At 46.2% G+C, this 25,664-nt stretch overlaps 1 protein-coding gene across 3 annotated transcripts in view; it reads right to left on the bottom strand.

The window, feature by feature from the left end:
• The window catches only part of CACNA1H (calcium voltage-gated channel subunit alpha1 H), a 199,371-nt gene that overhangs the window by 160,544 nt on the left and 13,163 nt on the right, over window positions 1-25,664 (bottom strand). For all 3 annotated transcript variants that reach the window (XM_050967253.1, XM_050967254.1, XM_050967252.1), the window contains exon 4: window positions 11,841-12,000. In XM_050967253.1, coding sequence (XP_050823210.1) covers window positions 11,841-12,000 — 160 coding nt within the window. The remainder of the gene's footprint in view (window positions 1-11,840; window positions 12,001-25,664) is intronic.

Genomic DNA, 25,664 nt, shown 5'->3' with positions numbered 1-25,664 from the left:
AGAAAGTTTGCTTGGAACATAATCAGCAGACATCCCCACTGTCTGCAGTTGGGCCTTAGAGGAACAAAAGGCACAGGAATGCACCTGACATATGCTGGAGGCTGCGTGTGGGTGGAAGCCGCGTGGGCATGTTACATCCTGTGCCAATTGTCTCTTCACGGTGGCCTTCTCAGAGAGTTTGATTTTCAGCAGCCTGCTAGGCTACAAAATAACCAGGGAGAGAATGACTGTAGTACACGAAGTGATGACCAGGGGAGAGAGAAGACAGATAGCTCGGGGGGTTGCTTACGGGCTGTGTCAGTCAGTCACTGGCTAGTCAGAGCCCAGACTGTTAGGGAGTGAGAGGCATTGCCTCAGAGGCTCCAGGTGAAACACACTGGTGGTCTCAGCGCTGTCACGGCACTGCTGGGGCAGCAGCTAGTTTGTTCCTGCAAAACACTGGATTAAATGCAGCTCTAGCACAAATGGGTCCAAGCCCCAGTGAACGCACTGGGAACTGCCCCCATTTACGCTAGGGCAGAGCAAGTTGGAGAGTCACTTTGTCAAGCAAAAGGCCGCTCAGCGTGGGAGGATGCATGCTGAATCTGCAGTGCCATCGCAGAACAAAGGCTGCGGGGGCTGATTAGGCCAGCCATGGCTCTCGGGCCTGAGGGAGCAATTGTAGGGCCTCTCTGCATAACACAGAGGGAGGGTCTAGGAGCAGCAGCAGCTGAGGGTGACATGAACAGCCCCATTTTGGCTTCACTTTCTTATTAGTCAGCACTCTTCGCACAATACGCTCACCCTGGGAAGCAGCATCCACACGCGGCCTAGTAAGTCTGTTATTGATGGTGGCACTATTGATGGTGGCACTGTTATTGATGGTGTTATTGATGGTGGCACTTTCCCCGTCCTGGTGGCTCAGCATGCAGCACACTGCGTTCCAAGGTGCTCCGGGTACTGCTCCATAAATTCCATTTGACTTCCTTGCCGTGACCTTTTAGATGCAGCGCATGCAGAAAAACCAAATCCGATGTAACAGCAGTTCCAGCTACTGCATAGAAATAGACCCAGAGCTCCCCTGCCTCCTGCCGTTCTCATTTACTGTTTGAGACCTCGACGTTTCTGGCCCAAATGTTCCCTTTGACAACGCGATGCAAAACAGCATTTCCAAGCGCTGTGCTGGAGGTGACGGCTTTTCCTCTTCCAGCCCATAGGTATGAAACTCCATAAATGCCATAGAGCCACACGTCTGAAACCCACTAGCAGTGACTTAGCACCCTCAGCCTTCCAAGGGAGACAGCAACATGCAGCTTCTAGAGTCAGCAACCTGTAGTTTGTGTCAACCGGGCATGGCTAACACGGAGCCAACCCCCCAAAGAGCATCGGCCAAACCTTTCCCCCTTTGCATCATGCTGTGTACTGGCTGACTTTGCAGCAAGGTAACTGTAGAACAATCTGGTAATGTCTCTTTACAATTAGTCCTGTGCTATGCCCAGAGAGCCTCCCATTGGAAGGGGTCTCTCACATGACGAAGACACACTCATGGTCTGCATGGTCAGAGTCCGTAGGAGCCAGCTTGTTATACATCTAATAAAGAGACTTTATCCCCCCGGTCTCACTCCTGGGCTGCAGGAAGATACCCTCAGCTGCTTGACGGTGTTAGAAAGCGCAACAGTAATCAGCTCCAGCCCAAGGCCTAAGCAGACTAAGCAAATCCTTAGGGCCACGAGCAGCTCAACGGGTCCCCCTATTTGTTGCCCATTATGTGTTGTGTGTAGGGGGCCCCCAATGGGCTAGCACCACCTCTCACAGTAACAAACCCATGGGGTCGCCTAGCAACTGCCTAGTTTTCCTCCCTCGGTAGTTAACAAGCTCATCCTTGTTACCCAGGTCTCCTGAGTTCAGTTACAGGGCAAGTACTGTTTTGCAAAGGCCTTCAAGCCTGTAAGAAAAATCTACATGTTCCCACGTCATCAGGAGAGAAGTTTCTGCCGTTGGGTGCTCTCTCATCTTGCAGTCCCGGTTATCCAGAGAGTTCCTGGAATTACAGCAGCGTTTGGTCTTAACCAGGTGAAGAAAAGGGCATTTTAGCCCCACGTGCTCCAACTCCTGGGTTTGCTGACAAGAATATAGCAGCAAACAGAACAAAAGTGGCTTGGGCTAAGCAAGACAGTTCCACCCAGCGAGGTGCAGGCAATGTGTTACTCTTCAGACTCCTCGTGTGTTCTCCTCTGGTTAAAACTACTAAGCAGAGGAGAAACATAAAATCTCCCAAAGTGACAGGGAGTTGGAAACCTGTGTCGTGGATCCTGGCAGGTGAGCTCAGTACATAGGCGTGCGTACTGCTGCAGGAAGAGCCACCATGAGAAGAAGGATGGTCTTGTGGCTTGGGCGTTGGCAGGGGACCTGGAAGATTTGGGTTCAGTTGCCAGTTCTGCTGACTGGGTCCTTGGAACAAGACATTTGCCCTCTCTGGGCACAAGCTTAAAAACCAAGAAGGCAATTTTGACCAGAATCTGTTTTGATCCATTCGTGGCATTTCAGATGACATGCCCTTCGAAGCAGCCTCTAATTGCTCACCCAGGAAAACCACACCAGGCTGGAGGGCAGTAGATGAACCATTGTAATTAGCCAGACAGATTCAAACTAAGCAGATGCTCATTACCTTCAGTGGCCTACACGCAACCCCCTTCCCCAACTCTGGAACCAGGAGCACACTGGTTGCTAATGGCTGCAGGAGCGGGTAAGGGCTCCATCTCTCATGGGTAATTATAATTAGGATTCCACCCAGAGCAGAGCTGGATTTCCAAAGGGGGAGAGACCAGCTGGATTGATGATTGGACAATTAGCAGCTGATGGATGCCAAAGCCCACTTGCTGGCGGTTGTTTCATGTTTAAATGTGCGGACGGAGACACATACCATAATCACTGAGCATGGACAAAGGATTCAAGAGCGATCCAGGCAGGTGTGACCGATGTATGCGTGTGATGCCAACCCCCTAATCTTCCACCCTGGTTATTATGAAAACTGTCCATCCCAGTCCAGTGTAATCAGACACAGTGCAATGCTGTATGGCACACACGAGTTTGTAGCTATCTGTCCTCCCAGTTGCAAGTCAGTTAATACGTTTGTCTTCCCAAATCAATCTTTTCCATTGCACCCTCTCTCCCTCCTGGGTTATATTTAACCTCTTGATTTGATACACTCCCCTCTGTATATTAAAACTGGGCAGAAGGACAGTAAATGTGGCTAGTGAAACAAAGGCTTGGTGAGGGCAGAGAGATGGGCACCATGCCAGACATTTCTGCTAGAGGATAAATATCTGCAGCTGTACCACCTTGGGCGGTGATCTAACAAGCTAGGTAGGGTCAGATCTGGTCGGTGCATTGGCGGGAGACTTCTAGAGGAAGCCCGGTTAACTAATGATTTTTGAAGCCAGGAAAAGATCTGCTTGTGAGGTTTGGAGGGAAGTTTGGCTTCATTCTTACATTATCAGACCTGGGTTTTTTCTGCCTCTTTTGCTCAATTTTGCACCTGCACTAAAATCACTTTAAAAAAAATGAACATCCTCCACAGAGGGCCAAACACAGCCAACGGGCATCCACAGCATTGTGTCCACTTACACCAGGGCTGATTTCTACCAAGAGTCTTTGCTGGCTCTGAGTAACCAGTGCTGCTCCTTTGGGTCTATGTTGCTAAGGAGGCCACAGAATTGAGACTCCACTTTCCCCCCTTCCCATCCCATTACAAAAGCTGGCACTGCAGCTGCTCACTGAACAATGGCTGTGCTCTACGTTTGCTGTAGTGGCCATAAGAAACAATCTCATGACATGGTAGCAATGTAGCAAAATTAAGGTCCTTTCTTGGTGTCCAGTTGTACCAAGTGGCCTGTCAGCGATTCCAAATGCGTAAAAAAAATGCAAAGCAAAACCATCACCCAATGGTAAAAAGCCAGTGAGATCCATGAACCAAATGGAAGCTACTCATCTGAAACCACCTACCTTGTTCGGGGGGCGGGGACAGGCCAGCTGGTTATACTGTTATTTTCAAATAGACATCCTCTGCATAACTTGCTAATGGTTGTGAATCCACTCACCACTAGACCCCTGGGCTGGGAGGACAAACGCACCAGAAATGAAGAGTGGATTAGCACCTCTTTCTCTGCCATTTGGCCTGTCTGTGTCTGTCGTGCTTGTTGCAGTTGTATGTCTAGTGGAGATGTAGAATTAACAACACCGTCCAGTTCTAACACCAGGCAGTGGCAGTCCAACCTCCCCGCCCGCTGCCTTGCAAGCGTGCCTCAGTGCCAGTTCAGAGGACCTATCCTCCAGGAAGGAAGGCAGTAGTTTATCTTTATCTACAGGCTTTTGAGCTCACGATGAGCACGCTCCTGCCAGGTGCTGAGTGCCCTGGATGTCTCATGAAGCCAGGGGGAGTTGAGAGCACTCAGAACTTCACTGGATTGGGCCCTTCGAGAGGAAATTCCTCTCCAGGGGAAATCAGACTGACAAATCCACTGCCTTAAGGAAAGCCAGAAAGGCCAGTTAAGCTACACTCACAAGCACCTTTCACACAAACCCACAGAGCTGTCTGCAATGCCCTATACCTACTTCCTGAACACTTTAAAAAAGCCAAGCAGCCAAAGGTGCTGCAGTGTGGAGCGGCTCTGGAGTTAGTTAAGACTGAAGTGCTTATGTTCTACCTGTCTGGCAGCATGAGCTAAATACGACACGTCACAGCTCTTTTGCCGAATTTCTTCAAAGGAAATGAACTAGAACCTGTAGTCAAAGGGCCAGAGGCAGCTCTCACTTACACTGGTTACTCCAGTTAAATGTCACGGGTCTGATTCTTCCCTGCCCCTTGTATAGTCATTGTTCAGTGCTAGATGAAAGTCATTGACACCAGCGCAAAGTGGGTTTAAAATCCCATCATTCTCACCGGATAGCATTTTATATCGCACTGGTGTAATGCTAGCAGGGCTGCAGAGACTCGGGCTCTGTATTTGCACGGGAGTCACTCTCAATTTATTGGGGTGCTCGGGAAATCAGAACTGGGATTCTAGTCTTTGCTGACTACCCAAGCACCTGCCCCCTTCTCATATTCTGGACTGTTGTCCCCCTCTGGCAGCTAAATAGAATGGGAAAAGTTCATGCCCATCTCTTTGGTCTTGGCCTTCAGCAGCAGGCCCAGATGAGAGCAAAGCTCTGGTGTGTCCTTCTACCCAATGGGCACGTCAAAGATCTAGCAGCCATTGTCTTCGGCTGAGGAGAACAATAAGGGGCAGGGACACGGAATGTCCCTAATGTCCCTAGTGGCAAATGACACTAAATGACCAGAATCTCATTCCCCTTTCAGTACAGATGTCTATTCTCTTTGCCTCTGTTTAAAGCCATGGTTTAATTTTAATACTATGTCCAATGCATAAGGGTTTTTTCGTCCTTTTGACTGCTCTCCCTGGAGCTGAAAGGCATGACCGAGGGCCATACACATCTAGTTCACAGCAGCAAGGAGGGAAAACCTACCAAGGGCACTAAAGCAAATGGGCCAATTTCTCCCCTCAATTACACCCATGCAGCCCTATTTAAAAATTTAAAATCAATGGAGATATATATACTCATCTCCTAGAACTGGAAGGGACCTTGAAAGGTCATTGAGTCCAGCCCTCTGCCTTCACTAGGAGGACCAAGTACTGATTTTGCCCCAGATCCCTAAGTGGCCCCCTCAAGGATTGAACTCACAACCTTGGGTTTAGCAGGCCAATGCTCAAACCACTAAGCTATCCCTCCCCCCAATGATGTAGGAACTTCCTCTGTCACAAGCCTGTCTGAGCCACCCCATTTGTTTCTGCTATTCAGTGGGGTGGCACTGAATAATGCACTTACGCCAACGTCTACCACAGTAGCATGGGTGACACTGAAGTTATTGGGGCCATGCTGAAATACATGGGGTGGTGGTTGTAAAAATGAGAGCAGAATTTAGCCCTTCAAGAGCCTTTCAGGATGCCCAAGGGGACAAGTATTCCATCAGCAGGGTGACCACAATGAATATTTCCACTGGGATTTGTTCTCTATCTAGCAGGGCAAACCTCAAAAGGTTTGGGGGTTCTATTCCATTCTCTCAAAAATCCGGAAGATGATTTCAGAACTCTTGGTCTTGACCCTGCTCCCATTGAAGTCAACGTGAGTGCTGCCATGAAGCTTAGCAGGCGCTGGGTTGGATTCTTTGGGACTGAAAAAGTGCACTGGATTCTTGGAAGAACAAGCTTTCTTCTGAGATTTGCAGTCAAGTAAAAAATCATCCAGAAACATCCCTTCCTGTGGGATTTCACTGCCTCTGCCTCTGTGAACGTTTTGCTGGCACCCAGAAGCGCAGACTCGAGGGGAATTAAAAAGACAGATGATAAGGTACAAATTTTGATCAAGCCTCAAAAATCATTCACTCCCAGTTTGAGGCCAAGCTCTGGGGTGGTGGTGGTGAGTGGGGCTATTTTACACAAACCAAATGCAGTTTTAGGAGTGATCTCTCACTCCATAGAGAACAAGAGTCAAAGTGGAAGTTCTGGAGCAACATTTGGACATAAGGGGAACTATACGAGCCCTGTCCCTTCTTTCAGGGCTGCAGAGGGCCCCAGACACAATGGAAGAGGCGCAAGGCCTTACACTGTTACTCCAGTGTAACTAACAGTAGAATCAGATCCAGAGCATTAGCACCCCCTAAGCCTTCCAGAGCCCAGCTGCTAGTGACTCCCTGTACATCCCTAAGCAACTGGATTTGTAGGTGGCAGACATGGAAAGTTGATACACAGCAACTTGGATCCACCTGCTACTGTTCCCTGTAGACCAGGTGTGTAGGAAAAGTAGTAGCCACAGAAGTGCTGCCATGCCTGGAGCCAAGGACCATCTCCCTCAGCACCAAGTCCGGTGAGTCAGGCTCAGTGCAGGGAACCCAATTTAGCTCTTAATGATAAGAATTGAGCCCTTAATTCGAAAATCCTGCAGTGCCTTTGATGCAGCTAATGGATGTTATGTAACAGCCTGTTCCTCTGTGCTGGTTAGTTTTAGTACTTAGCAAGTGATCCCTGTGTGGTTAATTTTTAAAGGCTCCACTTTGCAGCAAACTGCCCCCCCTATACATAATTTTGACTATGGGGACGCAAACCAGTCAAAGAGATTAGAGAGAGCCGCCTATGTCAATTACAGCGCTCTGCTGCAGGTGCCCAAAACGCTGCCCTCACACTGTGCTTGCTCACTGTAAAATGGAAATGCAACCCCTCAGAGCGCAGTGTTAACACAGCTTCATGAGCTTTTAAATGACAACTGTGTGATTATCTTATGACTGACGGAAAGTCCCGAAGTATGCTGCGCGGTCTTTGATTGGCACTGGCTAGAGAACTCTGGGTCATTGGTATCAGAGCAATAAGATGTAGGAGGGGGAAAGTGACATCTCAGACTCACAGGACAGTTGATACATAGAGATCTGAACATGCATTAATAGTTTTTATTTGAGTTTCTAAAAGGGCTTCCTAGCATCATGTCTCTCAGCATCGCTGGCCAGTTGAATAAATGTTGCAATGCCTGTTTTATATAATAAGCAGAGGCCCAGAGATGTAAAGTGACTTGTCCTAGATCACGCAACAAGGCAGTCACAGATTCAGAGTGAAATAGGCCCCAGGAGTCCTGCATCAGAACTGAGGGATGGTCTCTGCACACTGGGTAAGATGCAACACATGCTGCGAATACTAGGTAGTCACAAATAGGATATGATGCGGTAATTGAGGGGGTGTCATAATCCATACACATAAGGGGACAGAGTTAAAGTTGCACATGCAGGCTGAACTCAGGCACTTCCTCCCTCCTGTATGCTTAACGTCCATCTTTAGCCTTCTCGGAAGTGAGATTTTTCTACAGGATTTTCATTATGAATCCAAACCACAGTTCATATTCATCTGGGAGTTACCAAAAATCTTCATGCATTCAGTCTGGATCCAGGTTGGTGTGGCTGTTAAGGTGAGTGCTAGGACATATATGACATAAATATGGGCTCAATCTGTAATGCTCAGATTCAAATCCAGATCCTGAACACCCTAAATTTCAGGGAGGTTGGTTCAGGCCTAGGTCTAGAGGCTCTGAGTTTTCCCTTTGATACGCTGAATATCTTTGGAAACACGCAACTGCATTTGTAGAGCCATATTTCAAGATACCAGCTGTGATATGCACCACTTATAAGAGGAGCAGTGACCTTGACCTGAGTGGCCGGGGGAGATCCTGGCTCTCAGATATGGCACTCATATCCTGAGCTCCCTTTATAATCACAGCTGCTCCCATTTACTCGTCTTAGCAAGGCACAGTTTTGTTCTCTTAGGGGTTCCAGCTCTCTATTCCCCACATCCCGATTTTTGACTTTTTCCTAATGGTTCTCTCAATGTTTCTCCCCCACTTTGGTCAGATTTTCCCCTTTTGTCTAGACCTTCCTGGTTTCTCATCAGTGCTCTCCTTCTTTGAATAGGAGACAGCTACGTGCATGAAACACCAGCCATTCCAGCTCTAAGACAACATGGATTTCGACAGCATTCAAGCTCTCACTTTTTCCCCTGACATGTTGCTACATAAAGGGGGGGGGGGAAAGTTAATGTATAGTGAGAGATTTTGATCCGCCCAGGAGGATCTGATCATCAAACATCCATCTCTCTTCCCTTTGTTAAGTACCGTAAGGCCCACAGATGTGTTTCTCTCCACTGCCATTCTGTGACTGAGCCTAGCGTCAGGCTGGGCTCTTCCACCCTGCGATTCTCCAGTGCTTCTTAGTCACAAGTGCTGTCAAACGTGGCAGAGGGACCACATGTGCTCCACTACCCTGATGCTATTCCTGTGTCCCTGACACAAGGGACACACCCAAACATACCCAATACATGCCGTGCCATGCCTCTTATTTTAACTAATTATAAGAATGAAGCCCCCTTTGCACATGGCAATAGGATCTCTATCAGGAGCGGTGGAAGTGCCCGAAAAGTGGGGCGGGGCAGAGGTGACTGAACCGTGCTCCCCCGGCCCCTTTTCCACACCCCCCGAGGCCCTGTTCCCCCTCTTCCATGCCCCCCCGATGCCCTGCTCCCGCATCGCCTCTTCCATGCCTCCCCAAGCCTCCACTCCCTCGCTGCCTCTTCCACGCCCCCCAAGGCCCTGCTCCCGCGCCACCTCTTTCCCCCCACGCCCCGCTCACTCCTCTCCACCTGCTACCTCCGTCACTCGCCCCCATAGCCAGAAAAAGTGGAAGGGCATAGCTGTTCCGGCGCCCCTGCTCTCTCTACTGCCTTATAAAACGACACTCTACATGTTCACAGCATTGTACAAGCACCTACAAACTGTGTGGCTGTAACGGAGCTTTGCAGAACAGTCTCATTTTACAGATGGGCAAACGGAGGCACAGAAAAGCTAAGTGACCTACCCCAAAACTGCACTGTCATTGCCAAAACCGAGAGGAGAGCTCTCATGTTCCTGGCTGCCAACCTCACCCTCCTTGCGCTACAGTGCACGGTGTCCACTTTTTACACCGCGTGAAACGTGTATTTGCAAACACGTTCTATAACAGATCTACTGGTACAGCACAGAAGACTTTTATTTTCCACAGAGCTAATCCCACAGCAAATTGCTTTTGCACACTCTGCGAGAAGACAGCAGGGTCTGATTTTGGTCTATTCATAGGGTCCCACCAGGGCATTCTCGAAAACTACCCAGAAGGCTACTGGTGCCTGAGCAGATACTCATCACAGGGTACACGTGCATTTGCATTCAAGCATCTGCTGAGCCCTTTAGTAAAATATGATAATATGTGATTAAGGCCTGAGTGGAATCACCTCTAGCTTTCATGTTTTGGGGCAACACAGAGGCTTGTTTTGGGAGGCCCAATCCCAACAATCTGCATTTCCCCTCCCCCTCTCTTTCCTAATGGAGCACGAGGGTTTACTCATTCTGGTGGAGAGGGGGCTAAAAATGATTGGAGTTTACCAGATTGTGTTTAGTAGTCATGGTATCTGCCCAAATAATGGGTTCATTCAGAAGGCTGAAATGACTGTGTCATCCAGGACAGAGGACAAAACGGAGGCCTTATTGCCCATCTAGGGAAAATGACCTACATGCAGCACAACTCCTGGCAGGAGTCGAGGAGGAACGTGCCACATATTGGGAATGATACCTGCAATTATCATGTTCAAGGAATTGTCTGGGTTTCTTCCATTTGCATTTGGGATATTCTTGAAGCCAACCCACCAGAACAAGTGCTAGCATCCTAGAGGCAATCAGGACACCGAACATGCACCCTAGAGAAGCACACTTCAGGCTAAAGCTTAATTGCTCCGATCAGGAGAGAAACTTGGGGAACCAGTGAGGCAGAAGGAACCTGTGATGCTATAGATGACATTGTCATGTGACAATGGTAAAGAATCTCAGAAGTAGCTTTCATCTAGCACTGAACAATGAGCTAGATGAAAGAAAAAGGAGAACAGTTTTATCCTTCAAACTACTATGCCTCTCTTTCGCTGCAGAACTGCTACCTAGATCCTTCTGGGTCCAGCCCCTCCTGGTTGGATTCCTGATGGAGTTTTAAAGAAACATAGCACACATCGTCATCATATGCTTTGCAGAGAAAATGGCCCTGTGTGATTCAGAGTCAGACAGCCTAGCAGGGTAACCAGCACTTCCCACCAGGAATAAACTGCAACACATGTTTCAGAACACACACATGCACACAAACACACCCCTCTGACATTTCTGCATTTGCTATTGCAATGTTGCCAACTCTGGAGTCTCACAAGATTTGATGTTTACTTTAAATCTTCAGCTCCCGGAGTGGTAAATCTCAGCTTTCACTAAAATAAAATGTAAGAGCCTGTCTCCTGCGCTTGTAAAAAAAGCTTGGAAACGTGAACTCTAAAGGTGCAGAAACCAGAAGGCAAATATTCAAAAAAAAATCCCTAATGTATAATTATTATTTTAAATCTCAAGATTTTTAGGGGGGCCTGACTCATGATTTTTCAGTGCTTGAGGTTAGTAATACTGCTATTGGTAGCACTCATTGACATTGTTTGGGATCAATCTGAAAAACCAAGGGAAAAAATCCAGTTCGATTTGAACTCAAAAGAATTTTTTCATCGAATCAAAAATCTTGAAAAAAATTCACTGCTAATGGATCACAATATTTTGGGTCAGCTCCGACAGAAATCGAATATTTTTTTGATTCATTTAGAGTCAACCGAAAAGTTTCAGACAACTACCAATTTTGTTGTTACATTTTCATTTCGATTTGGCTAGTTTGGGGTCTCTTCCACCTTTTTTTAAAAAAAATAGCCAAATTTGAATTCAAAATGCCATTGTGAACCATAGAAGTCAAAATGAGACATTTACAAATGGTCAAAACAAAATGTTTTGAGGTTTTTTTGGGGAAAAAAAATCATTTTGTTCCTGGGCGAAACTATTGATTGAATTCAACTCAAGTTTTGCAAATAGTTTCAGAGCAATGAAAAAATGCATTTTCAATGAAAAAAAAATCTGTTGTTGACATTTTTTTGCCCTGCTCTAGTTGACTTCAGTGACACAACGCCAGTTTACAGCAGCTGAGGAACAGATACAGGGCTAAATCCTGGGAGGAGAACTGAACAAATGGACTGGTTCAGTTCAGTTTGGCTAGCCACACCTATTCCGAATGGGGAAACCTTCCTTTTTCTGCTTGGGGCAGGGCGAAGGAGGAGATATTTGTATGGAACTCATAACTTATGCTAACCCTGCTAGCTAGATACGTAGACATGTTTCTCCTATAGCTGGAGAGAGAAAAGACGAGACAGTGAGTTTTCCGCTGTACTTACATTGCAAAGTTGCTGTCTACGAAACACCTGTTTCTGAGCAGCCCTGCCCAGAGCTGCACGCCGACAATCCCAAAGATGAAAAAGACAAAGAAGCACAAGAGAAGGACGTTGCCTAACATAGGCAGAGTATCTAACAGCAGGGTAACGAGTATTCGCATACCTGTGGGGAGAAGGAGAAAACAGGTTATGTGAGGCCTTTGTGAGCCCTTCAAGCAGGACACAGCTAGACACAGGAGCAGGTGTTATGATGAGCTCCACACATTTAGGACAAGCTTTCTCGGCACTTCTGCAGTTTCAGAAGCAAGCTCGCAGCTTCTAAGTGTGTACGGTGGCAGACGATGTGAAGTTATCTTCAGCAGTGTATTCCCTTTTCAATGGAAGATGGACCCAAGTCCAAGATCAGTACTTCTGGCGGGGAAGGGGCATGAGTCAGTGAAGTCAACAGAAATGAGGAGAGTAGGATAAAAGACAGATTCTACATCTTGGGACTGCATCTGAATCACGGAATTGGATGCTTGCGAGGCAGCTTCCCAGCATGCTCTGGGTGTGGGTGAATCAAGATTTAAAGTTTTAAAAATCTGGGCTGCCAAGGCTTATCTCCACTGAAGCTGCATCTTACAAGCTGGGGGTTCCCCTCCCGACTCAGGAACTCCGTGTTATTCAATGGAATTCACACTGCAGGGCAGGAGGACATGTGAGGCCAAAGGCTGTGCCTCTCTGATGGACTACGGGCTCAATAAACTTTCTAAGGAAACGTTTCTACTCGTCAGCCCACCTGCCAGCATCATCTTCTATTAAAAAACTACCTTCTGGGAAACCAACACATGCTAACAAGTAACTCACCCGATGCCCTGAGGAATCCTTTCCTACCCAAAATTCATCTGGGCAGAAGCATTTTAATAATATCTACAACCTGCCAGTGCCCCTGCTGCGGTGTAACAAATCCTTGGCCTACAGACAACAATCACACTGATGTAGGGAGCAGGGCTAGAAATCTGTCCCTTCTACTTCAAAACACAGACCCCTGCCCCTGAAGCTAAAGAAGAACCTCCCTACCTGATGGTAGCAGTAGGTCTTTTATCTTCTTTCTGAACCAGCCCACAGCGGGCGACATCACTCTGATATACACACTAAGTCAATGCTTTACAATGGGCCCAAGATTTCATCACTGGTGCCAATGGATGTGTCAAAACCTGCTCTTCGCAGCCAGAGGAAACTTTAGTTTCTGTGCAGTATTTATGTGATAGGAGAGAAAAATGGTCGGAACGTGAAGATCCCAGAGCGTGCAAACTATGAACAAGACGGGTGAACATTACCTGAACCATACAGGAGCTTTGCTGACAACACTTTAAGCCCATCATGCCCACCACCGTTCTCCAGGAGTATTCTCAAGTGCTGTTAGACTGTGGTGCTGTCAGATTGCCAGTCCCTTCACAATGCCTGATCGATTGTCTGGCTGCCTCAGGGAAACAGCACTGTAATCCCTTTGGCTGACTGGTATTGAACTATCAGGAGGCTGGAGGTGGGGATTCCGGGACATCCATATTGAGCATTTTCAAAAGGCACTAACTGTTCCAGAAATAAAAGGACAGATCTGTAGAGTCCTCCGAGGGGCAAACCAGGATTTCAATGCAATTTACAAGGACAGGAACAGAAAGAAGGCAGGCGGATGTTAAGAGCGTGCCTGTGAATCGTGGAGACAGAGGGGATTAACTGGACTGCTGTACAGCATAAAGAACCTATCAACACTTCTACACCACACTTCCGATGACTGGTTAGCCGTAGTTAGACTATAATACTTTTCTAGTTGCCATGGCAATAGGAAAGTCCTGTGGAAGATCTGCCAGACAAGGGTCACTAAGTTAGGGCATTAGCCCTGGAATTGGGAGAACTCATTTCACCAGAGTCTTCCTGTGTGACCTAAGGCAAGTCACTGAGGGCATGCCTTCACTGCGAGCCTCAACTCAAGTTGGCTCCTCTTGATCTAGCCTGGATTGAACGAGGACAACACAGTCTCTGAGCTGGTTGTATGAGCAGCCCAGAGTAGCTTGAATCCCCGCTGCATCACTAGCTCAAATGCCACTCTACCCTCAACCTACATCCTGCCGGGCCGGCTTGCTGGAGTTTAAGCACCACTGAACTCGAGCTAGAGACTTTTGTGTGGGGATGGGAGTCAGGTTGGGGCAGCACTTGAGTTATACCTGGAGCTAGCACTGCAGCGGGGACAAGCCCTTAGCCTCTCCGTGTCTCAGTTCTCCATCTGTCAAATGCAGATAAGAGACCTGCCTGACCTCACAGAGGAGTTGGGCGGATAAATTCAGTAAAGACTGTGATGCACTCAGATGCCATGGTAATGGGGTAGGGGAGGGGATAGAAGTTCCTAAGGTAGTTAAGTAGAACTTTTATTCTTAAATACCCAAATAAGGCAGCTAGGGGGGGAATTCTGGCCTAGTCGTGTTGTTTTTCACAAAATTAAGGGTAACTGACCTGGTATCAGGGCCAAATACCAAAATGGGTTATTATATTTTGCCTACCTAAAATGAAAATGAATTATCTTGAAATGAATCATTATTAGTTGTAATTATATATTTATGACATCCAGAAATGGGCTTGGCACTTGACAGTACAAGTAGCATTAAGATCTAGACTGCGCCCCAAAGAGTTGGCAATCTACTCTGAATACAAGGTTCTTCCCCATTTCCTGCATTAAACTGTTGCATGATATTGCTGGTGTCATTTTAGTGGCTGAGGTGTCCCACCCTAGAGGTGGCTGCATTTTGGGGGGTGAGTGATGGAACCCATCCCTACTTGGATATGATTTAGAATTCTGCAAGAGCATGGACAATTGTAAAATTGCTACCTCTTAATAATACTGTTTATTCCTCACCTGATGAAATAGGGCCAGACAGTGAACCGGCGTCCATGCAAACCAATCCACAGCCCAAAAGCAGTGCAAATGTCATGTCAGCTGTGCTGGAGTGCTAGACAGCAGAGAAACCTTCTGAACACCATGACGGTGTCTCATGCTACCGTAGCTTCAGTTAGCGGAAGTGAAAAAGCAGCAAGTGAGCTTTTCTCCTCCTGCTATTTATTCCTCCCACTGCCCCGGTAATATTGCAGAGGAAGATGGTGAGCCAGAGCTTGACAACTGGAGCACAATCAATTAGGGGAAAGACTCTGCTCTGTGGAAATGGTGCAGCAGACCAGCAGGGAGAGGGAAAGAAACCTCAGTCATAATATCTATTTTTTCAAGGGCTAGTTCTCCTAATGCTTGGAGTTTGGTGCTGTCTGACAGTCCCAGGCTAAGCGTGTGTGTGTGAAGACCAGGGCTGACTTTAAGCCGATTCACCCAATTCCCCAGAATCAGGCCCCGCGCCTAAGGGGGCCCTGCTACGGGGGTCTTCGGCAGCATTTCGGCAGCAAGGGTCCTTCGGTGCTACGGAAAACCCGGAGCAGACCCCCCACCACCGAGTATTCCAATAGGGCCCCACGGGTCATAAAGCCAGGCCTGGTGAGAACCGTTCAATTACATGTTGATGCACAAAGTTTCCCTAATAACGCTGAGCCTGTCACCTAAAGAAGCCATGGCAAACTAGTACCATTAAGGGGTTTGTCCTTCTTGGCCCTGTGGAAGGAACCATGTTTAAAAATGACCGTTGCTAGCATGGTTTCCTTGACTATACGTAGGCTTTGCAACCTTGTTGTAACCATGTTAGTCTCAAGATATTAGAGAGACAAGGTGGATAATGTAATATCTTTTATTGGACCAGCTTCCAAAAGAGACTCGTTTCTGAGCTTATACGGACCTGAAGAACAGCTCAGTGTAAGCTCAAAAGCTTGTCTCTCTCACCACCAGAAGTTGGTCCAATCAAAGCAATTACCTCACCCACCTTGTCTCTCTAATATTCTTAGGTTTAGCCGATTCGATTTTGAGGTTTTTTTATGATTTCGACTGATAATATCGCTGTTTATTTTTAAGCATGTTTTCCTGATTTTTATCCAATTAAATTTTCACAGTTGCGGGAAATTATGGGGTGGGTGTGTGGGTTAGACAATAATTTATTATATTCAATGATGGTAGATGTTGAGATTCAAAATAAAAAGGTAAAGTTTTACAACTGTTACAACACAAATTGTCAACATCACTTGTCAAAATGCACAAATTAAATGTCCTTAAATCAACTCTAAAAAGTTTTCAAGCAGCATTTTCCTGATTTTGCCTATCTGTACATTTTGATTATTCTGGATGGGAATACTTTCTCATCAGCTTGTGTGAGCATGGTGATATTGAGGTTGACTGACAGTGACCATTACAAGACATAGTCTTCCAAGCCTAACTGTACTGGTGAAGGACTTATGGATGGGGCTTACCCATCAAATCTGAGCTGCTCAGACATGAAGGGTCAAACTCTGCCTTTGCTCTGTGCTTTGTAGTTAGAGGTCAGGGTGACTTCCAAGTTTAAGTTAAAGCAAGAAAAAAAAAACCACCCTGAGGAATAATGACATGCAAATTAGTGGTTCAATAAAGGTTACATGAGTCTTTGCAAAGCCAACCAACCATCATTTGAACAGCTGATAATTGTAGCTTTGAGAGAAAGAAAAGGCGAACTAAAAAAACCCCCAACAATGCTGAGTTCCAAATAAGGAAAGTGCTTTAGGAACTGAACATTCCTACAGAAAACATGGCGCGTGATTACAGCGTGGTGCACACCAGTCTGTCTGACAGATAATGCTGGCGACAGTGTAGTCTTTAGGGGCATTTTATCCTGTTAAGAGGCTGCTCTGCAAAGTGCTCTCCCTGTCTATGTAGAGTTATTTCTCCCTTAATTTCCCCGCCTCTGCAAGATGTTACCCTCCATTAGTTGTCCCATTTGGATAGAGAATGGCATTTAAATTCTGATGTATTTTCTCTTTTACCCTCTTAATTTTCAGGTTGCTGCTTCTTCCAGCCAACTCCCAAGTCATGTCTAATGTATCTCCGAGTAGTTCTGAATTACACAGGGCTGCAGCTCAGTGTGCTTTGACTTCAGAGGCAGTTTTGTTTGCATATGGGCTAAGAACATCAGGATTTGGCTCAGTCGCCCAGGCAGTGCCACTTTTTTGGCACAACGGGACCAGACCCTCAGCTCGTGGAAATCGATGTAGCTGCATTGAAGTCAATGGAGCTGCACTGATTTGTACACAGCATATAGAGATGTATGTGCTGCTACAGTATGGCACATTCCATCCAATGATCTCAAAGCACTGTGAGATCATCAGCTACAAACAACAGCTCACCTCTTCTCCTATACGGAGGTAAGCTTGATGCGGGGGGAAGGGGATGAGTAGCGGGGCAAGTTACGCCTCCCTAATTCCCCAACTGCCTCTGCACCATCCCAGGCCTTTTGGCATACGTTACAAGAGGTTGGAGGCTACAACAACCTACATGGACTGGTTCTGGTCCTTGTGGGATCTCATATCAGCTGTGAGTTAACGTAGTGCAGACATGCCCCACACCACCCCCAACACATGTCCTCCCACCCCCATAGCAGGATGTAGGGGGGCGGTCAGCGTAGCAGATGGTTATGCTACTTTACACTACCTGAGAACTCCACTGTTGGCATGAGAACTGTAGAGGAACCTATACTGGTTGAGGTCAGAGTCCATCACTTTACCCTGTCCGAGTGGTGCAAAGTGGCTGGGTCAGGAAGAGAGAATCCTCACCAGTACGATAAACCTCAGCAGTAATAACTAGTTTCACAATGTTTTGTGATGTAGATGTTACTCCCTATACAAATGGAGAAACCGATGGACAGACAGCATAAATAACTCCTCCAAGGTCACTGAATGAGTCAGTGGAAGAGCTAAGAGTAAAACTCCGTCTTCCCCAACTCTCCGTCGTGTGCATTAACTATTGAACGTGTTGCTTCCCTAAGGTTACTCAAGAGCACAAGCTTGAGGAGCTGCAAAGTCACAACAAATATATATATATTTAAAATACAGTAGGAGACGAACTTGGGTGCACAATGAGTTTTTATTTCACAGCGTTCCTTCCCAATGCACTCTGTAATTCTAAACCCAAGGAACACATTCAATAGCACTGCCCTTCAGACCTGACTAACAAAAGTATCTTTGGGAAGAAAAAGGCTCATGTAATTCCCAGTGATAGGAAGAAGTTTTGCTCTTATCCAATTCTCTTTCCTCCATCTGACCTTCTTTTTCCCAAAAATGGTTAAAATCTATCTTCCTCTGCCAGACAACTTGGTTGTTCAGTGGCACTGCTCTAGAGATTGATCCTATCTGTTAGCTATCTACGCAAGGTACTTTGTAACCTCTTAGTAAAATGCCAAGTGTGCCATAGGAAAAGATGATTAGCATCAGTTAGGCTGAAAACAAGCCTCATGATTTCTTTTCAATTTCATTACATGTGGTGCTCATTTTAAACCACATATTTAAAAAACAACAACCACCACTCAGCAATTAAATGAGCTTGAAAACAGTGACCACTATTAAAAACCTTACAGCCCGTGCCAAAAACATAAATCGTGGAATTATCTTTTTTCCCAGTCATTTCCAAGGAATAATTTCTAATACAGACGATGTTTTTATTGGCTGGGTTCCTCCTTTCTTTCTTTTCTTTGAAAAAATATCTTGTGGATGAATGTATTGCACATGAAAGCGAAGGGGTAATAGAATTGGAGGGGGCCAGGCAAAGTGCAAGGTTGTCGTGTGGATAAATTGCTGTGCTATTTTTGACAGATCTTCACTTTGGAGGCTTTTGATTCCCTGTTGGAAGGAATTAGAGGACAGTTCCTATCTACTATGCAGTAACTGCAGTTAAAATCTGCTTTGACGGTTGTTCTTCCAAAGCTGAGCTCTCAGTGCAGTTAGCCCTCGATACCCAATTCGGCTTCCACCAGTCTTTTTGAAACACCAGCTGCCAAGACCATTTTCCGGCCCCATCATTTTCACCAGGTCATCTCTCCTTGCACTGGATTCCTCCACTGGCTCCCTCCTTGCTGGCTCATCAACGTCAAGCTTTTTGTTTTGGTCATCCAGGACCATCACAGCTGTTCCCTTCTGTACTTTTGCACGCTGGTCTCTGTTCTCATTGTCCCTCATCCTCTCCCATTCAGCCATCCATCTTCCCTCACAAACATCTGTGCACTTCATTCCACGCTGTCTCCATGCATTGACAGCCCTCCCTGAACTGACCCAGAAACGCCCTTTTCTCCGTCTCCTCCGTATCTCCTCAATTTACTCCTTTAGGGCCTGATCCAAAGCCCACTGAAGTCTGTAGCAAGACCCCCTTTGAGGTTAGTGGGCTTTGGGTCAAGTTGTCTTTGATTCCATTGGATTTCTGACGCTAATGAACTAGGCAACTCATCATCAACTTTGGGGCCTTTCATGATTATTGAAAACCACATATAACTCTGCAGACAGAGAGCCTATCGGACAGAACCAAGAGCCACTTCCTTTGTTATGCCTACAAGAAAGGATAAATTCAGTACAACGGACATGTTTTTAATTCATTTTTTAAAATTAAATAAATGGAGGACCATAGATGCTGGAACTAGAGGTGCTGGGGGTGCTGCTGTAACCCCTGGTTTGAAGTGGTTTCCATCCTATACAGGGCTTACAGTTTGGTTCAATGGCTCTCAGCCCCCTGCTATGCCAATTGTTCCAGCACCCCTGTGGGGAACAAAAAAATGGTAACAGAGGGCTCATCAATCTAGCAGGCAAATGTGTAACAAGCTCCAATGGCTAGAAGTTAAACTAGACAAATTCAGACTGGAAATAAGGGGCACATTTTTAACAGTGAATGGAAAAACTTCCCAAGAGTTGTGGTGGAGTCTCCATCACTGGTCATTTTCAAATCAAGATGGGATGTTTTTCTAAAAGATCTGCCCCAGCTCACAGAGGAATTCATTCAGCAAAGTCCTATGCTCTGTGCTATTGAGGAGGTCAGACCAGATGATCACAGTGGGCCCTTCCGGTCTTAGAATCTATGAATCTATAAAAAAGGTGCCCAAATTGTGTGTGCGTGAATCCATCCACCTCTCTCTTTATAAATCACTTGTCTTTAATTACAGGCACTGCTGCAATACTGTGAACTGATACTAGCTCAACATACAACTTGGGTTTCTTTCCAAAAGGGCTTTTGGATCACCCCAGCTAGAGGAGAATTCTTACCTGCTTTCTTATTCCATCCTAACTGGAGGATCTAGGGGGAGGTAAAATGGATCTCAGTACCAAGCTTTCCTATTAGATCACTCCCACTAGATTTCCTACATCAGGGGTTCTTGCAACCACCCTGCCTTACCATGTGAAAAATGGGAGAGGGGTGCTGGTTTGGAAAAAGTAACGGAGGGAGGCCTCAAAAAGGCTGGATCAAGGCAAAAGGGAAACTGGGCCAGGTTTGGAATCATGCGACTGTTAGAATCCAGTTTTTTATTTTATTTTATTCTATTTTTTAAGTAAGTCTCTACCTTTCATGATTGCAAGAAAAACTTGAAAAATGTGACCCCATTGCAACGGGCACAGTAACCTCTGCCTGAATGTGCAGAGAGCCTGAAACAACAGTTGCAAGGGGGCGAACTGTACCATACATCTCAATGGGGTGTTAACTCTACTCAGAAGCTATGACCAGCATTACTTCAACAGAGGGATGTGTGTGTGCTAGAAGACGTACAGCAGGCCTGGTCCACTCACCCAAACAGATGCGCTTCAGCTGCTGGTTAAATATGGGGGTCCCCCTGACTGCTCTCCTGACTCTGTGCAGGGAATGTGAGCCTGCTGCCCAAAGGGAAGGGTCAAAGCACCATATGTCCCTGGGGCTAGGGGGAAACCATGTTACTGCCCTATATCTCTCGAAAGGAACATATTCCCCATTCTGTAATGGATGGATGGGACCACAGTATGGGGTGTGGGCAAGGGGAGTCCTGTAGCCTGGCATGTTCTAGACTTACCTAATCCAGCCCTGGGTCCCAGTAGGGGGAAGTCTGAGAACTGCTATTCCTACACTACTCTATTTAGATCAGCTTTGCAAAGGTCTATCCCATGCCACTCACTCAGGGGAAGTCCCTTTTTCTGATGGGCAGGTAGATATTTTACACCTTCCCTCCACAACCCCCAATTTATGGCAATTTGGCTAGGCTGATTTTAACACACTCCAAGCGGAGACAAATGAGGCCAAGCCAACACGCTGCATCTCAGGGAGGCACAGAAAGGGGGTTTTGAGGGTTGAATTATGTTCAGGAAAGTTGTGCAATGACCCTCATCAATCACAGACCCGGAATGGGTAGTCACAGTGCAGGGTTCCCTTCCCACCTTCTCCACCCCTTTGCTCATACAGCTCAATTCCGTTCTATGGCTGGAGAGTGGCTTAGTCTCCATGGCTGATTAGTGCCAATTGTTATACTGATTCATGGGATGAGTCGCCGTATTCAGGATTTCAGCAGGGGGTGAATTTCCCTCTGTGTTAAGCTTTGGAATCCCCCTGGATCAAAGCTGCCTGACTGTACAAACGTAAGTGATCATTATTATAAAGGTCGTCAGTTGCTCTGAAAAAATAAAAATGGGGTAGAGGGGTATCATGGTCCATCCAGGGCAGATCCTGGATTGTATCAGACATCAGGCTTGAGCACTAAAAATACCAAAATCAAAAGTGGACAGAGTTAGTGCCTTATAAACAAGAAACAGTCTGTGCTTATCTACCCTCCAGGAACTGAGATACTTCTAAGAATACTAATCCTCTTTTGGCATTAATTCAAGATGCTATTAACACTAGGAGGCTGTCCCAGTGGCTCATCAGGCCAACCAACTCAAAACATGGGTTTAGCTCTTTGAATTTAATCTCATTATCTATTTATGAAAAAAAAAAAGATGAATTTCTATTACCCCTCTGCTGAAGAAAAATTAAAACAAGGATTATGGCACAAAGTGCCCCAAAAAATCCCACGTCAAAGCCTTAGTTGCAAACTCATAAAGTAGAACCAGAGAGCTGAGAAATGGGCCAGAGCCATAAACTTTGGACCCGGAGCAGAATTTTCCCAAAGTTGTGGAGGCATTTAGAGACGGGCTGTTGGGTCAGACCCATTGACCTAGGTTTAGTCTACAATACAAAGTTGTGCCAACATAGCTCTGTTAGCTAAGAGTGCTAAAAAAATCATTTCCCCCCAGCTGATAGAACTCTGCCAGATAACCCCTCCCATGTATACACAACTATATCGACAGAAGAGTGCTTTTGCTGGCATAGCTAATGTTGTTTGGGGAAGTGGTGTAGCTATGCCAGAATATACTGTGTCTCCGCATAATTATGCTGGCACAGCTGTACTGGCAAAGGCTCTGTCGTGCAGACAAGCTCTTAGAATGAAATGATGGTCCTTATGGCCCCAATTCGACCAAGCACTTAAGTATGTGCTTAAGCTCGATTGACTTCATGTTAAATTAGGCACAGGTTTAAATGTTCTCCTGAATTACAGCCTAAAGCACCCTCTAATTCAAAAGGCAGCCAGGGGTGGCTCAAAGGATGCAGAAAAATATAAGAACTAATTCGAACCTTTGCCCCCAAACCTGAACCTTTCTTGTGGTTCAGAGAAGTTCAGAGAACTCCCTTACCAACTAGCTCATATTTTTGTTCCACTCTGCACTTTTCCCACTCCCAGCTGGGACTGGAAACAACTGAGCCAAAAACCCATGAGAAAGGCTATTTCCTGGGATATTTCTGGCCTGATGAGAAATCGTGATAAACAATTACATTCTGAATCCAAAGCTTCTGAGGTCCCCATAGTCCTTGTGTGTGCCCTCCAAAGTTTTTTTTTCTGACTTGAAAAAATGCCATCGTGGAATTTTTTTTTTAAAAATAAAAGTCTAAAAACTGCAAGAGCCAAGAGAAACTTCAAAGAATATTCCTGCAGGCAAACATCATCTGTTCTCTTGCCCGTTCATGTAAGGTACTGGAATCAGAACAAGTTAGTGGGAGTTTGTTTTGCTGTCTGTAGCTGTGCCGACATTATGGGCAATTAATCTAAGTGGGATGCTCAGTGGTAATGCCATATAATTCAAATGCATTTTTAAAAAGGAGCAGAAGAAGTAATTTCTGGAGGGAACCTGAGGATTTGCATACAATTACACTGCCTCTCCAAAAAGAGAGGATTTCAGCTAAAGAGTGATGAAAGGGATATAGAATTAGCATATCAGTGAAGGATCACTCAGAAGAGAGATGGTAGCAATGGGGAAACAATTTCAACCGGTTGGCTCATCTTTCAAATTGGATTTAGGTGACAAACAGCTGAATCCACTTGGAAATGGGCTTAGGGACCACTTGAACTTTCTACAGTGGGTGAACCCAATTTTGTTCCACATTGCAATGAACACTCTTTGGTGTTTCACCAGAAGCACAGACTGTTGTGCCACTAATCCCGAGCACAAAGAAATGGCAAGACCCTATACATCTGAGAGGAGAAATGAGCCTACCTAGAAAATCAGGATCTTCTTAGCCTTGAGTTTTTTCCCCCCTGAAAGGAACATTTTGATTTGCCTTGAGTTACCAGTGTGCTGGGAACTTTATAGACAGGAATGGAGACAATCTTCCCTGCCCCAGAGAGTTTAAAACAGTCTTGGAAAATATCCATGGAATCATAGAGATGTCAGGCTGGAAAGGACCTTGAGAATTCACCAAGTCCAACCCCCTGTGCTGAGGCAGGACCAAGTAAACCGAGACCATCCCGGAGAGGTGTTTGTCCAGCCCGTTCTTAAAAACTGTCAGTGACGGGGATGCCCCTAACCCAGAGCCTAACTACTCTTTTAATCAGAAACTTTTTCCTCCTAACCTAATCTAAATCTCCCTTTCTGTAGATCAGCCCATTACTATTTCTCCTATCTTCATGGGCACAGAGAACAATTGATCACAGTCCTCTCTATAACAGCCCTTGACATATTTGAAGGCTTATCAGGTCATTCCCTCTCCCTCCCAGTCTTTTCTCCAGACTAAACATGCCCTGTTTTTTTAACCTTTTCTCATAGGTCAGGTTTTCTAAACCTTCTATCATTTTTGTTGCTCTCCTCTGGGCTCTCTCTAATTTGTCCATCTCTTTTCTAAAGCAGTGGTCTCCAAAGTGGGGTGCATGCAAGAGGATCCTTCAGGGTAGGCAACAGGAGGAGCGCAGCCGGAGGAGCGCTACTCTCGCCCCCTCCACCCCCGCCCCTCGGCACTTCAGCCGGGAGTCCGAGTGGCTTTTTTTTTCGCTTCGACAGTTCGGCTGGGAGCAGGGGGTGCATGATCAAAATTTTTTTATTGATGGGGTGTGCAATTAAAAAAGTTTGGAGACCGCTGTTCTAAAGCATGGTACACAGTACTGGACACAGTACTCCAGCTGTGGTTTCCCCAGTGCTGAACAAAGCGGGACAATTACCTCCCATCTCTTACATACGACACTCCTGTTAATACCCTCCCGAATGACATTAGCCTTTTTTGCAACCGTATCATATTGTTGACTCATGCTCAATTTGTGATCCACTCATAACCTCCAGATCCTTTTCAGTGGTTTTACAACCTAGCTAGTTATTCCCCATTGTTGTAGTTGTGCATTTGATTTTTCCTTCGTAAGTGCTGTTCTTTGCACTTGTCTTTACTGAATTTCATCTTGTTGATTTCAGACCAATTTTCTAATCTGTCAAAGTCACTTTGAATTCCAATCTTGTCCTCTGCAGTGCTTGCAAACCCTCCCAGCATGGTGTCATCCACAAATTTTATAAGCATACTCTTCCAATCATCAATGAAAACACTGAATAGTATTGGACCCAGGACTGACCCCTGCAGACCCCACTAGATACACCCTCCATTTCAACAGCAAATCATTGATAACTACGCTCTGAGTACATCTTTCAATCGGTTGTGCACCCACCTTATAGTAATTTATTTAGTTCACATTCCCCTCCTTTGCTTATGAGAATGTCATGATAGACTGCATCCAAAACTTAACTAAAATCAAGATATGAACATTTACCAGCCTAGATACAAAATCTACACCCCTGCCCTTCACCAGGATTGACGATAATGCTAAAACTACTGATATTTTACTCACTCATAAAAATGTGACTTGCCCTGGGAAGCAGGGGAGTAGATTTTCGCACTCTGCCCCGGAGATTCTAGGCCTTTGCTTTTCCCACTCTTTGGAACATCAGTTTTACTGGCCTCCCTGAGAGGCCTCAGCCCAGCTATCAGTCAGACAAGGAAGAAACCCTCACCCCCGACCCCGTTTAGACCCTGGGGGAGTCACTGAATTGTGTCGCAACAACATTGCTTGATTGCCATCGATGGCCAGTGGGTGGGTGGAGGCAGGGTCTTTACCACCACAAAAGGGAGCGGGCAGAGGTGACAAGCCACATACGGCAGAAAACTGCTATGACTGTGAATGACCCAGATCCTTGGGACGCCTTCATAGCTGCACGACTTGGCAGCTTCTGTGGTCTCTGCTGTGGGGAAGGCAAGTGGCACCGGCAGAGCCTTTGGTGTCTACATGTAGATTTGCTCCAGGTCTCCAGGGCAGGGACTGGTTGTTCCTGTGTTAGTTCATCCCTCAGCCTTGTGGGGCACAATTCTGATAGGAATCTTTGGGTGCTAGGATCATATAAACACATCGCACAGCCAGTTACCTGAAATCCCTAGTTATCTGGCTCCGCAGTGTGTCCCACACATAGCCCTAAAAATCACCACATACTTTCACGAGGACAGAATACAGCAGTGATAACCTTCCCCTTAAAGAAAATGTGTCTAATCCATGTACCACCAGTGCAACGCCGTATTCACTCCCGGTGGGGTTTCATGGCTGTAGCACTGTG

The sequence above is a fragment of the Gopherus flavomarginatus genome, chromosome 9 (genome assembly GCF_025201925.1).
Source record: "Gopherus flavomarginatus isolate rGopFla2 chromosome 9, rGopFla2.mat.asm, whole genome shotgun sequence".
Classification (NCBI taxonomy): Eukaryota; Metazoa; Chordata; order Testudines; family Testudinidae; genus Gopherus; species Gopherus flavomarginatus.
This window is presented reverse-complemented; position numbering and strand designations above follow the sequence as displayed.